This window comes from Geotrypetes seraphini, chromosome 10 (assembly GCF_902459505.1).
Source record: "Geotrypetes seraphini chromosome 10, aGeoSer1.1, whole genome shotgun sequence".
NCBI lineage: Eukaryota > Metazoa > Chordata > Amphibia > Gymnophiona > Dermophiidae > Geotrypetes > Geotrypetes seraphini.
The window spans coordinates 130999950-131014453 of NC_047093.1; the positions used below are offsets into that span (position 1 = coordinate 130999950).

General features: G+C 42.3%; 1 protein-coding gene across 1 annotated transcript in view; it reads left to right on the forward strand.

Annotated features, from left to right (window-relative positions):
• Window positions 1-144: 144 nt before the first annotated feature.
• LOC117368577 (vomeronasal type-2 receptor 26-like) overlaps window positions 145-14504 on the forward strand; it is a 65314-nt gene continuing 50954 nt past the window's right edge. Inside the window, exon 1 of the mRNA XM_033962308.1 lies at window positions 145-182. Coding sequence (XP_033818199.1) covers window positions 145-182 — 38 coding nt within the window. The remainder of the gene's footprint in view (window positions 183-14504) is intronic.

Below are 14504 nucleotides of genomic sequence, written 5' to 3' on the forward strand. Positions count from 1 at the left end.
GAAAGAGCTTCTGTGAAAATGCTCAACCTTCCTCCTTCAGTTGTCCTTCTTGGGCATAGCAGGGGATGCTTTATGGTTCCTGATGGTCTTATCCGACTGAATATTTGAATGATAAATGGGAAATGCATTTACCCCCCAAGGAGAATGATGAAAGACAGTGAAATTACAATGATGATGGTGAGGTGACCGCTCTATTTCTAGCTGAGCTCCAACACCTCTGAGGACACCAGATGGTCTCTGCTGTGCCTTACTGCTCAGAGGTCAAGCCTTAAGGAACATCTGCTCCTGTCACCTATATTTATTATGAAAATATAGGTTGTTTCTTTTAAAAAATAATCTTATGGCTCTAGTGACTTAACTAGAGGTAAATATTAATATGATTAGATGCTAGTGTAATACAGTGTAATAACGTAACAGTGTAATGTAGTTGATGATAACAGAAAAAGATGAAATAGCCCATTTGGATGGACCTACAGCTATATTGGTCTCCTCACACTACCACCACTGCCGCCTCCGCTGCCACCACACCTTATCCTTCATTTTGCTTCTTCCCCCAGATCTGGCTTTTGCTGCCTCCCTTTCCTGCCCACAAACCAGCAACTATCCCTTCTGGTGTGCCTCAGCTCCTGGGTGGCAACAGCAAAATGAAGTCTGCAGGGCCAGTGTAGGCAGCGGATTTTCATTGTTTGCCGTGCTTGCAAGGGCGATATGGTACACTGAGAAAGGGAGGTTTAGAGAGAGGGGGAGTTGCCGGACTATGGGCTAGTTAGTGGAGTAAACGCTGAATCCAGATGCGGGAGACAGGGGAAAAAGATGACCCCTGATGATTTGTCTTGGATGGGCCTGAGCCAATAATGAGTCCCCCCCTGCACTTATCTGGAGTTCTCCCTCCCCCTTCCCCCTTGCAGGATCTGGTACTTACTCATCCAGCACTGCTATAACTCTACAGACCATCGGCAGCATGAGTGAAGTAAACACGTGAAGGGGCATAATCAAAAGAAACATCTAAGTCCGTTATGGGCCTAAGTCACAAGTCGCCCAAAGTCAGACACGGGAAAAGGCCCATTTTTGAAAAATAAGTCCAACTTTTTTTTTTTAGTTCAAAAAGTTTTATTGATTTTATAAAAGATGAAATACAAAGCCAACAATATGCGTGCTCCAACAAGGAGCGCATTATAACAATGTCATTAACAAATGTGAAGTGCATCCACAGTGGAATAATGGTCATAAATGACTGAATGCATCAGAAATAAAATAGAAGTTGAGAAGACATTAGTTCAGGAAAAGGAAATAAGACATAATAGGTGCAAGTTCTAACAATGTACCAGAGTAATCAGTTTAAATGATCCAAGTTTCATTTAATATTGTTTATGTCAATTTCTTTCTTTTTTTTTTTTTTTTTTTTAATCGTCCAACTCTATGTCCAGCCGTCTGATCGCCCAGACCACTAAGTCGTCTATCTTTATACCCATTTTCATCCAAAAATTTGTCCAAGACACAAATGCCTAGAAAAAGACCTTTTGGATGTGGAAGGGGCCAGAAAAGTGATGGACTGGACACCCAGACATGGCACCAGAGTAGTGGGATACCTTACAGGGCACTACTGTGAACTTCACAAAAAGGATCCCACATAAACATCTCACTACAGCTCCCTTATAGGTCATAATGAGCTCCCCAAATCACCACCAGAATCTTCTAGACCCATCTATCTACCACCCCAATAGTCCTTATGGCTACAGGAGCCACTTATATGGCAGTATAAAAGGGTTTTGGGGGGTGTACATTTTTCACCATGAATGCAGTGATTAGAGTGGCGTATGGGCCTGGGTCCTCCTCTAAATGGTTCACTAACCCATCCCCAAGACCATTTAAGCCACCTCTGTGCAGCTCTACTAGGCTTTCCTATGCCAGGCTGCCAGGTGCTGATATTCTGGAGGCAGATATGTAAAGTTGTTATTACGATTTTTAGGGGGGGGGGTCAGTGATCACTGGGGTAGTGTGTGGGGGTCTGTACTTTGTGTCTTTAGTGCTTATCTGGTCACTTTGGATACCTTCTTGTGACTTAGACCTGGTTTTAGATGGCTTAAGTCACAACGTCCAGGTTCCGTCTAGGCAGTGTTGTAAAACTTTCGGTTATACATGCAGTATGACTAAGACTAGGAAGGCCCAAATCCCACCCTCGACACTCCTCCTCACATGCCCCTTTTATCTCTGGTCGTTCAGCAGCACTATGAAGACCTAGGTCATTTTTAAATACGTCTAGAACCCGGTTTGATTATCGACACTTGGACGACCTGTCTCACTGATCGTCTAAGTGCCGATTTAGACCGGTTTTTGGATGTTTTTCTGTTTTGATTATGAGCCCCGTTGTCTTTGGTGACCCAGAAGCTTTCTTGGAGCGCAAAATGCAGCGTGTTTGCTTCACTTATTCTGTCAATGGCCTAAGAGTTTTAGCAGTACTGGGTGAGTAAGCACCAGATCCTGCAGGGGGGGGGGGAGGACTCCGGATAGGTAAAGGGGAGACCCATTATTGGCTCAGGCCAATTCTACAATTTCCATTAAAAAAACTAAAAATCCTTGGTTTAATTCCGACTTAGCCCTTCTTCAAAGCCAACTCCGCTCGCTTGAACGGAAATGGCGCTCTAATCTCTATTTATACAACCGCTGTAAATGTAATGTAATTTATTTCTTATATACCGCTACATCCGCTAGGTTCTAAGCGGTTTACAGAAAATATACATTAAGAATAAAAATAAGAAAGGTACTTGAAAAATTCCCTTACTGTCCCGAAGGCTCACAATCTAACTAAAGTACCTGGAGGGTAATAGTGAAGTGAAAAGTAGAGTTAGAGGAAAAATAAAAATAAAATAAACATTTTAACAAGACAGCATTGATCTAAATACTTTGGAAGGTAGAAGAGAGGAGAGAAAGGAATAGAAGCAGAAGGGGGAGCCGTTGAACAGTAGAATTCTGCAGCATCCACTATCTCCTCCTCTCCCTATTGGCTAAGGCTCTTAACATTTGCATATCTTCTTCCCATTGGCTAAGGCTCTTTGCCTGCATTGTGATGTCATAGAGCTTTATGGTTATAGAAACCTAGAAACATGATGGCAGATGAAGGCCAAATGGTCCATGTAATGTAATGTAATGTAATGTAATTTATTTCTTATATACCGCTACATCCGTTAGGTTCTAAGCGGTTTACAGAAAATATACATTAAGATTAGAAATAAGAAAGGTACTTGGAAAATTCCCTTACTGTCCCGAAGGCTCACAATCTAACTAAAGTACCTGGAGGGTAATAGAGAAGTGAAAAGTAGAGTAAGAGGAAAAATAAAATAAAAATAAACATTTTAACAAGACAGCATTGATCTAAATACTTTGGAAGGTAGAAGAGAGGAGAGAAAGGAATAGAAGCAGAAGGGGGAGCCGTTGAACAGTAGAATTCTGGAGAAATTGAAATGATAGAAATAGAACAGAACAAAGACAAAAGGCAAAACAATAAATAAGATTAAAGATAGATCATAAACTGGATGAAAAATAAAAATAAAACTTTGTCTTCAATCCACGGTTTCAATCCAAGGAGGCTGCCCTAGATGAGGCTCACGGTGATTGCAGGATTTTCTCCTCTGCGGGAAAGCCGCCCGGATCTGATTGACGGTGTGTGCTGACGCCGCTGGAAGCTTGGCAGGTGACTCTCGGTATGTTTGTAGGTCTAAGACAGCAGGGCCAAAAGCCGGGATGACAAGAGGCTTGGTCACTGCCGACACAGGCACCGACCTCCATACAGTGATCAGAAAAGGAGGTGGGCTCAGAGGAACAACTAAACATAGTCCCAGTGGATGAAGTAATGATACACCCGGAGCACCACTCTGCACCCCAGTCCTCTCCCGTTTCCTCCACCTGGCTCCCCGGTCCTGAAGCCAAACATGCACTCCAGACCGTCATATCCAGGCTCACCGCTAGTTCCTTCCTCCGCTTCATTACAGTCCAACAAGCATAAAGCGGAATTATCCAATCTCTTAACCCCAAAGGGTCTAAAACTGAGGTAATGCCTCCATTAATTTTGAAAAAAATTCCTCACTATTTTTGGACAGTTCATCTCCAAACTCGTCAACGAGAGCTTAAGTACTTCCTTCATTCCAAACTCTTGGAAACACTCAACTATTCATCCCATAACAAAAAAATCCAAAAGCTAACAAACAAGACTGTGAAAATTATAGGCCCATCTCGATCAAGAGAGCCTCTCCGGCCGCCTGGCAGCGGTTTCTACAGATTTGGTCCCCTGTGTTTGATAGCTTGTCTCCCAGAGCCCGTAGCTACTTGCTGAATATGTGATGCTGTGTGGGAGGGGGGGTGGGGGACAATTGCGACTTGTTGTGCTGTACCCGGGGCCACTGTGCAGGACACACGTGTGTCGCCCACTATGGTCTATATTCTTTGTTAAAATGTTAATAAAAATTATTATAAAAATAAAAAAATAGGCCTATCTCTAATCTTCCCTTCATGGCCAAATTATCAGAAAAGTGATGCACAATCAATTCTCACAGGCTTCTGATTAAACCATTCTACAGAAAAAAATCAGACAGGCTTCCAATTAAACCACTCTACAGAACACTCCCTATTAGGATTAATATCCTCAATCCAATATTTCCTTGATCAGCACAAATCGGTCATACTCATCTCACTGGATCTGGCATCAGCTTTCGACACAATCGATTATCAACTTTTCCTGAAAAGATTATCATCGGTGGATAACAGGGGACAGGCCCTAGACTGGTTCCACTCCTATTTTTCAGATTGTACTTCTACAGTTACTCTTAATCAATCTAAGTCTAAAATATATTCAAATAACTTTGGCATTCCACAGGGTTCAATTCTCTCTCCGTTACTATTTAATATTTATCTCACACCATTATTGACATTATGCCAATATAGAGGCTTTACCTCCTATGCCTAGGTGGACGACATTCAATTCATCCATCCTGTTGACCCTATAAATAAAAATCGATTCCTTCAAACCAAAATTAATCACTATCAGTAATTTGCCAAAACAAACTGCCTTCTGTTCCCATGGAGAGACCATCCAGTCACTTGTTTCATTTAAACCAATAGGTTGCATGTTGTTTAACTCATACATCCAGCGCAGTTCTTTCAAATTTAAAGTGCGCTCATGGAGAGACGGCATTCAACTTTCCTCTCCAATCTCAATTAACAACACTACCATTAACGAGGTTTCTTCTACTAAAATCCTAGGCATAATCTTTGACAATAAAATTAATCTTCCACAATCAAATTGAGGCAGTGGTCAGAAACTGTTTTTTTCAAACTTCGAATGATCAGATCCTTAGCTAACCTTCTTGAGCCGTCTTCTTTAAATCTACTCATCCATTCACTAGTCATATCCAAAATTGACCATTGTAACACCCTCTACAATGGAATACTGCAAAAAGAAATTAGGCGTCTATAACTGATTCAAAATGCAGCCATTAAAATTATCACAAATTCAAAAAAAATACAATCATGTGACCCCTTTACTTTAAAAAAAAAACCCTACTGGCTCCCTGTGTCTCACAGAATATCGTATAAAATTGCATTAATTACATTTAAAATGCATAAAACACGGGAACCAGCCTTTATAGATAAAATGCTTATCCCTCAAACCCCTTCTAGAGTCCTTAAATCTTCTGCACAACATCTTTTCTTCGTCCCATCCCTTAAGATGGTCAGTACTCAAAACGCCTCAAAACTCACCTATTCCTGAAATACCTAGACAGCTGACCCACTTCCCTCCTTCCCCTCTCTTGCCCTTTCTCTCCATTGTTCCCACATCCCTTAAGTTAACTCAACTTGTACGTCAACTCAACTTGTACCCCACTAATCTTCTGTAAACCGCATAGAACTTAACGGTATTGCGGTTTACAGTATATAAACTGTATATAAACGGTATATAAACTGTTATTATTATTATTATTATTATTACTCAATGCGCAACTATGTTTCCAGTTACTGTTCTGCTTATTTGGAATTCTTTACCCTATCATATCAGAGAGGAAATAAACATGGATAAATTCAAGGGAGCTTTACAATGCTTCTTATTGAAAGATACTTTTGAGCATTGATCTCAATCCCTCAAGAAAATGGTTTCTCTACAGAAATGTTATCCAGAAAGGAAATCCCCCCTCTGTTTTCTCCCTTCCCTACTTTGCTTGACTTTATTGTAGTTCAACCCTTACCCTTTCATTTCTTGTTTGTCAGTCCTCAGTCTTTGTACATTGTTTTCAATTTTGTTTTTCCCATTTTATATTGTACATCGCTTAGCAAAACTGATAAGTGATTAATCAAATATATTTTAAATTTGAAACTAAGAGTTACAGCAGCATCGGATGAGCAAGCACCAGATCCCACAGGGGCGTTAACATGGAGAGGGTAAGAGACATGCTGGGCCATGGGGATGGGAAGGGAAGGAAAGATGTCAGACCTCCAGGGGAGGACAGGGAAGGGGCAGATAGAGAGGCAGACCATGGGAGGGGGGAAGGAGAGATACCAGAACACTGGATAGGGAATGGGGAGGGGAAGAAGAAAAAGATGCCAGACAATGGAACGGAAGGAAGAGGACCACTGTTGGGCATAGAGAGAGAGAGAGAGAGAGGATTGAGGTAGAGATGCATGGGGGAGAGAAGGAGGAGATGGAAAAATGTTGGATATGGTGGAGGAGAGGGAACAGAGGTACAGATTAAAGGGGAAGAATATTGAACATAGTGATGGAGGGAGAAATGTGGCATTGTGCCGGAAAGGGGTAACAGAAGGAGACATAGGCAGCGGAACGCTTTTTTGTTGGGGGGCCCACAAGCTCTGCCCCAAACCCCCGCCCAAGCTCCGCCCCAGATCCCACCTAAGCTCTGCCCCAGATCCCAACCCCCTAATAATACTAATTGTAATACCATTTTTCCATTCATTTTTCATATACAGTATACACACAATATAATCTTATTAACAATACATAAAGGTTAACCACAAAATTAAACTACACAAAGCACATTGTATGTTTCTCAACATTCATTCCTACCAGAACACCTGGCCTTGGTCACACATGCAGAACATAGATAACCCCTAAGCAAATACAGGATCACAAACTAAAAGTACTAATATATACAAACCAAACCCTAAGATTCAAGACTCTGCATGCAGTACAACCCCCAGAGAAAGAAACAAATGCATTTCTTCCTGAACAGTGCAAAATATAGACAGCAGATGTCATTTCTCAAAAATGATACAATTCAATCACTAAATTGAAAATAAAATAATTTCCCCTACCTTTGTTGCCTGGTGATTTTGGTTTTCAAACCATCTTTCCCAATCTCTGGCTGCACGTCCTTCTGTCTGTGCTCTTAACTATGTATCTAGGGCCACCTTATCCATTTGTTGTTTTTCTCCCTTCACTTTCTGCCATACATCCATCTTTGTAAACAGACAAACGTTTCTCCTGTTATTTAGATCCACAAACTTAAAAAACAGTCAAAGATTAATTTTCTAATCACTAAACTCACATTGACCTACAGATAAGATAAACTTCTTTATCTCATCTGTAGGTCAATCTTATCTGTAGGTCAATGAGAGAGGGAGAAATGTTGCCAATAGGGGTGGAGGAGAGAGGAAGAATAGTTGGACTCATGGAGGGACAGAGAGAGATGTTGGTTGGAGAAGGGATTGAGGCCTGGAGGAGAGAAAGCGTGCAGGAAGCAGAAAGAAAGAAAGTGCAACTGGAGACTAATGAAATCACCAGACAACAAAGATAGGAAAAATGATTTTATTTTCAATTTAGTGACTGAAATGTGTTCATTTATTCATTTAAAAAAATTTCTACACCTTCTAAGATCTAAGCGGTTTACAAAATAAACATACATAGTCATGTATACACACATAATCAGTAAAACATTATCTACTCACACCTCCAAAGTTGTCTAACTTACTAAAACTAGCACATGGCTAATAAGACTTCATAAAACAGATTGTCATTAGTAATTTCTATTCCGCCATTACCTTGCGGTTCAAGGCGGATTACACAAGGAGTTATTTGGACATTTAGGAATACATAAGAAGTTATCTGGACATTTCCCGTGGTATTATGGAGTGGAGCGGGTTGCTATTTGGAACTGAGATGATCTTGCTGCGTTAGTTTGTCTTTAAGGATTTCTTGAATAGCAGGGTTTTTATTTATTTTCTGAAGGTTTTGTAGTCTGGGGTCGTGATCAGTAAATTGGAGAATTGGTAGTCTAGTTTTGCTGCTTGAGTGGCCAGGAGGCCATTGTACATTTTTTTCTTGTTTGACGTTTTTGATTAGAGGGTGTGTGAATGGAGTGTGGATTCTCCTATAGCTTTCACAAACAAATATGTTTTTAGTTGCTTCTTACAAGACATCTTGTCTTTGGTTCATAGACAAAACCGCGGAAGACAAAGGCGCGCGCCGACAACTGAGCGCAAGATGGATGTGCGCACCGAAGAAAAAGAGTGTTTTTAGGGGCTCCGATGGGGGGTTTTGTTGGGGAGCCCCCCACTTTACTTAATACAGATCGCGGCGGCGTTGTGGGGGGTTTGAGGGGTTGTAACCTCCCTCATTATACTGGAAACAACTTTTTCCCTGTTTTTAGGGAAAAAGTAAAGTTTTCAGTAAAATGTGGGGGGTTACAATCCCCCAAACCCCCCCAACGCCCCCACAACGCGGCGCAATCTGTATAAAGTAAAGTGGGGGGGTTCACACACACACCTCCGTCGGAGCCCCTAAAAACAGTCATTTTCTTCGGCGCACGCCTCCACGCTGCGCTCAGTTGTCTGCGCGCGCCTTTGTCCCGGCACGCTTTTGACCTGACACCCTTGTCTTTACAACCAGAATGAAAGAAGTTATCCTGCCGCTGTATCGGACAATGGTGCGTCCACATCTTGAGTACTGCGTCCAGTATTGGTCACCGTACCTTAAGAAGGATATGGTGTTACTCGAGAGAGTTCAGAGGAGAGCGACACGACTGATTAAGGGGATGGAAAGCCTCTCATACGCCGAGAGATTAGAGAACCTGGGTCTCTTTTCCATGGAGAAGAGGAGACTTAGAGGAGATATGATAGAGACTTACAAGATCATGAAGGGCATAGAGAGAGTAGAGAGGGACAGAAAGAGAGAGAGAAAGGGAGAGAGACAGAAAGAAAGAGAGACAGAGAGAGAGAGAAAGAGAGACAGAGAGAGAGAAAGGGAGACAGAGAGAAAGAGAGAGAGAAAGAGAGAGAGATAGATAGAGAAAGATTGGAGGAACTGGGACTCTTTTCCCTGGAGAAGAGGAGACTTAGAGGGGATATGATAGAGACTTACAAGATCATGAAGGGCATAGAGAGAGTAGAGAGGGACAGAAAGAGAGAGAGAAAGGGAGAGAGACAGAAAGAAAGAGAGAAAGAGAGACAGAGAGAGAGAGAGAAAGAGAGACAGAGAGAGAGAAAGGGAGACAGAGAGAAAGAGAGAGAGAAATAGAGAGAGATAGATAGAGAAAGATTGGAGGAACTGGGACTCTTTTCCCTGGAGAAGAGGAGACTTAGAGAGGATATGATAGAGACTTACAAGATCATGAAGGGCATAGAGAGAGTAGAGAGGGACAGAAAGAGAGAGAGAAAGGGAGAGAGACAGAAAGAAAGAGAGACAGAGAGAGAGAGAAAGAGAGACAGAGAGAGAGAAAGGGAGACAGAGAGAAAGAGAGAGAGAAATAGAGAGAGATAGATAGAGAAAGATTGGAGAAACTGGGACTCTTTTCCCTGGAGAAGAGGAGACTTAGAGAGGATATGATAGAGACTTACAAGATCATGAAGGGCATAGAGAGAGTAGAGAGGGACAGAAAGAGAGAGAGAAAGGGAGAGAGACAGAAAGAAAGAGAGACAGAGAGAGAGAGAAAGAGAGACAGAGAGAGAGAAAGGGAGACAGAGAGAAAGAGAGAGAGAAATAAAGAGAGATAGATAGAGAAAGATTGGAGGAACTGGGACTCTTTTCCCTGGAGAAGAGGAGACTTAGAGAGGATATGATAGAGACTTACAAGATCATGAAGGGCATAGAGAGAGTAGAGAGGGACAGAAAGAGAGAGAGAAAGGGAGAGAGACAGAAAGAAAGAGAGACAGAGAGAGAGAGAAAGAGAGACAGAGAGAGAGAAAGGGAGACAGAGAGAAAGAGAGAGAGAAATAGAGAGAGATAGATAAAGATTGGAGAAACTGGGACTCTTTTCCCTGGAGAAGAGGAGACTTAGAGGGGATATGATAGAGACTTACAAGATCATGAAGGGCATAGAGAGAGTAGAGAGGGACAGATTCTTCAAACTTTCAGAAAATGAAAAAACAAGAGGGCATTCGGAAAAGTTGAAAGGGGACAGATTCAAAACAAATGCTAGGAAGTTCTTCTTTACACAACGTGTGGTGGACACCTGGAATGCGCTTCCAGAGGACGTTATAGGGCAGAGTACGGTACTGGGGTTTAAGAAAGGATTAGACAAATTCCTGCTGGAAAAGGGGATAGAGGGGTATAGATAGAAATTTACTGCACAGGTCCTGGACCTGTTGGGCCGCCGCGTGAGCGGACGGCTGGGCGCGATGGACCTAGGGTCTGACCCAGCGGAGGCATTTCTTATGTCTTAGCCTCAAATATCCTGGCAAAGCATTCCATTTCAGAGGACCCACCACAGAAATGGCTCATTTTGTAATGAGCTTCACCAAGCACCTCTATTGATAGCCTCACGGCAGATTCTGACCTTAACGTTCTAGAAGGTATGTATTGTTTCAGTGCCTGCCCTAAATACCACAGTGTTACCCCATAGATCGCCTGGTGAACAACCATCAAAATTTTGTGATCAATTCTACATTGACTTTTCAGTACCAGCGTTATATGGTCATTCCATGCCACCCCCATAATCATTCTTGCCAATGCATTTTGCACAGCTTGGAGTGCCCTGACTTTATTTTTTGCAATACCAAACAATAAAGAGTAGAAAAAAAATCCAGTCTGGGCAATACCAAGCTCTGCACCACAATTTGAAAATCTAATGTAGACATCCTATTTCTCACTCTTGACAGCGATCGTAATTGAGAAACTATTCCTTTAACAACTTGCATAATATGTGTCTGCCTCGAAAGCTGCACATCCACAATCACCCCTAACATCTTGGGGGTCCTTTTACGAAGGCGCGTTAGGGCCTTAACGCGCGGAATAGCACACGCTAAAATGCCGCTACCGCCTTCTCTTGAGCAGGCGGTAGTTTTTCGACTAGCGGGCGCTAATCCGGTGCGTGCACTAAAAACACTAGTGTACTTTCGTAAAAGGAGCCCTTAATGGGTGATGCCAAAGTGAAAACCACATGAAGGGCATAGAGAGAGTAGAGAGGGACAGATTCTTCAAACTTTTGAATAATAAAAGAACAAGAGGGCATTCGGAAAAGTTGAAAGGGGACAGTTTCAAAACGAATGCTAGGAAGTTCTTCTTTACCCAACGTGTGGTGGACACCTGGAATGCGCTTCCAGAGGGCGTAATAGGGCAGAGTACGGTACTGGGGTTCAAGAAAGGATTGGACAATTTCCTGCTGGAAAAGGGGATAGAGGGGTATAGATAGAGGATTACTGCACAGGTCCTGGACCTGTTGGGCCGCCACGTGAGCGGACTGCTGGGCACGATGGACCTCAGGTCTGACCCAGCGGAGGCATTCTTATGTTCTTATGGGAGAGGAGGAGATAGTGGATGCTGCGGATGGACCATTTGGCCTTTATCTGCCATCATGTTTCTAGGTTTCTATAACCATAAAGCTCTATGACATCACAATGCAGGTGCAAAGAGCCTTAGCCTATAGGAAGAGGAGATGCAAATGTTAAGAGCCTTAGCCAATGCGCTTCCAGAGAGTGTAATAGGGCAGAGTACGGTACTGGGGTTCAAGAAAGGAATGGACAATTTCCTGCTGGAAAAGGGGATAGAGGGGTATAGATAGAGGATTACTGCACAGGTCCTGGACCTGTTGGGCCGCCGCGTGAGCGGAGTACTGGACACGATGGACCTCAGGTCTGACCAGCAGAGGCATTGCTTATGTTCTTATGTTCTTATGGTCTTATGTTCTTACATCTCGTATTTTCAACTCTCCCAACCCTCACAAGATTTCATCATTTCCAACAAACATCACTTCTGTCTTTCTTATATTCAGAACCAATTTATTGCCATGCATCCACGATGTTATGCGCTCCATACACTCAGTCAATTTCCTCTTTACAAAATGTATTCCTTCAGTTACTAGGGGGGGGGGGGGGGAATGGATATCATCCACATACATGGGGCAATGAACTCCAAGCTCCTGAAAAACCTTCTCTATTGCTGCAATATATAAATACTGACCAGAAGGGCAGACAATGAGGACCCCTGCGGAACTCCCTTCGTCATTCCCATCATATCAGAAACACGGGTACCGCATATTACTATGAATTCACGGCTCTAGTAAAAAAAGACTGAATCCATTTTAATACTGTATCCCCCACCCCACCCTTCCTTGCCAAACTGTCCGTTTTGAGAATTTATATCTGCTATCTTTATTTTGCACTAAATTTGTCTATTTTTCTATTGCTGTTACTGAGATGACATTGCATATTTTAAAGACATCTGCCTTGATCTCTTTGGAAAAAAAAATATATATATATAAATGATGCTTCACATTTTCTCTCCATGCAGTGTGCTTTGTGGGTTTTTTTTAATTTTGTGATTACCATTATGTATTAATAAGATTATATTGTGTGTATATGAAAAATGAATGGAAAAAAAATCGCATTACAATTAGTACTATTATTTTAGGGGTGGGGTCAAGGGCGGAGCTTGGGCAGCAGTACTAGATATTTGTTATACTTAGGAGGTACTTGGCTTGAAGAAGTTGAGAGACACTGATCTAATGTACCTGGGTCAATGGGGGAACTAAGGGCTCCTTTTACTATGCTGTGATGGCGGTTTTAGCGTGCGCTTAGCGCACGATAAATTGCCACGCGCACTAGACGCTAACGCCAGCATTGAGCTGGCGTTAGTTCTAGCCGCGTAGCGTGGGTTTAGCACGCACAGCAATTCTGCGCACGCTAAAAATGCTATCGCAGCTTAGTAAAAGGAGCCCCAAGTGACTTGCCCAGGGTCACAAGGAGCAGAATGGGTTCAAACCCACAACCTCAGGGTGCTGAGGCTGTAGCTTTAACTACGGCGCCACGCTCTCCAGAACGCTATCTAGAACTGTCTTCCACCAAACATACTTAGTAATCTTTCATTTAGGGGTCCTTTTATCAAGCCACACTAGCGGGGTTAGCACGTCGGACGTTTCGTCGCGCGCTAACCCCTGCGGCCGGCTAAAAAACTAACGCCTGCTCGAAGCGGGCGTTAGCGGCTGACGCGGCAGGCAGTTTAACGCGCCTTAAACCCCTACCACAGCTTGATAAAAGGACCCCTTAATAATGTCAAAGCTGAGCTTAAAACATGGCTTTTTAAACAGGCTTATAATACGTAAACTAGTTCGCGGACTAATACCTATGGCACCGTGCTTCTGCTCCCTGAATCCCCACTTAATTTCCCTCCTCTTACCTAATTTTCTCCCTCATTTTTCCTTTGGGTATCTGATATTATTTGGAACTCGTTCCTTGTTTTTCAGGCTGTAAACCATTTAGACCTGCATTGTCAGATTGAGAAGTATAGCAAATATCCAGACATTTTCAAAACTCACAGACTGCCATTCTCTTGTCTCATGCTCTGTGGGGGATGCGCTTAGTTTATTTTAAGCTCAAAGTCTAAATGTGCACACAAAAGACAATCCTGAAATCCCAGTAAACATCAAGTTACCACCTGAATTGGAGAAATTCAACACACAAGTTCCTCAGAATGCCACACCAGATATACGTGTGGTAGCCGTCCTCATAGGAACATAGTAATGTGTGAATTTGTTATTTTATAACGTTTCATAACGCTTATAAAGTGCAAGTGCTTCAATAAGTTATATAATGGTCATTTTTTAAGAGCTACTGCAAAAGCAATACTTAGCTTTGTGAAACTGGGTCTGCCTCAATTCCCACCGACGCGTTTCATAATTTCATCAGGGTCGGGGATAGGGAGAGCAGAGCAGTTCAAAATCTTAGCAAGATGCTAAATCCTTGTTAAAAATGACCATTATATAACTTATTGAAGCACTTGCACTTTATAAGCGTTATGAAACGTTATAAAATAACATATTCACACATTACTATGTTCCTATGAGGACGGCTACCACACGTATATCTGGTGTGGCATTCTGAGGAACTTGTGTGTTGAATTTCTCCAATTCAGGTGGTAACTTGATGTTTACTAGTTTATTTTAAGGTCATTTCCAAACTTCCTTGTTTTCCAGACATTTTTTCAGTTTGTTTCACACATTCATACTAATAAAATCTTTAATATTATTTAGAATGTTTTATTGTATGTTAACAGATATGAAGGCTATTTT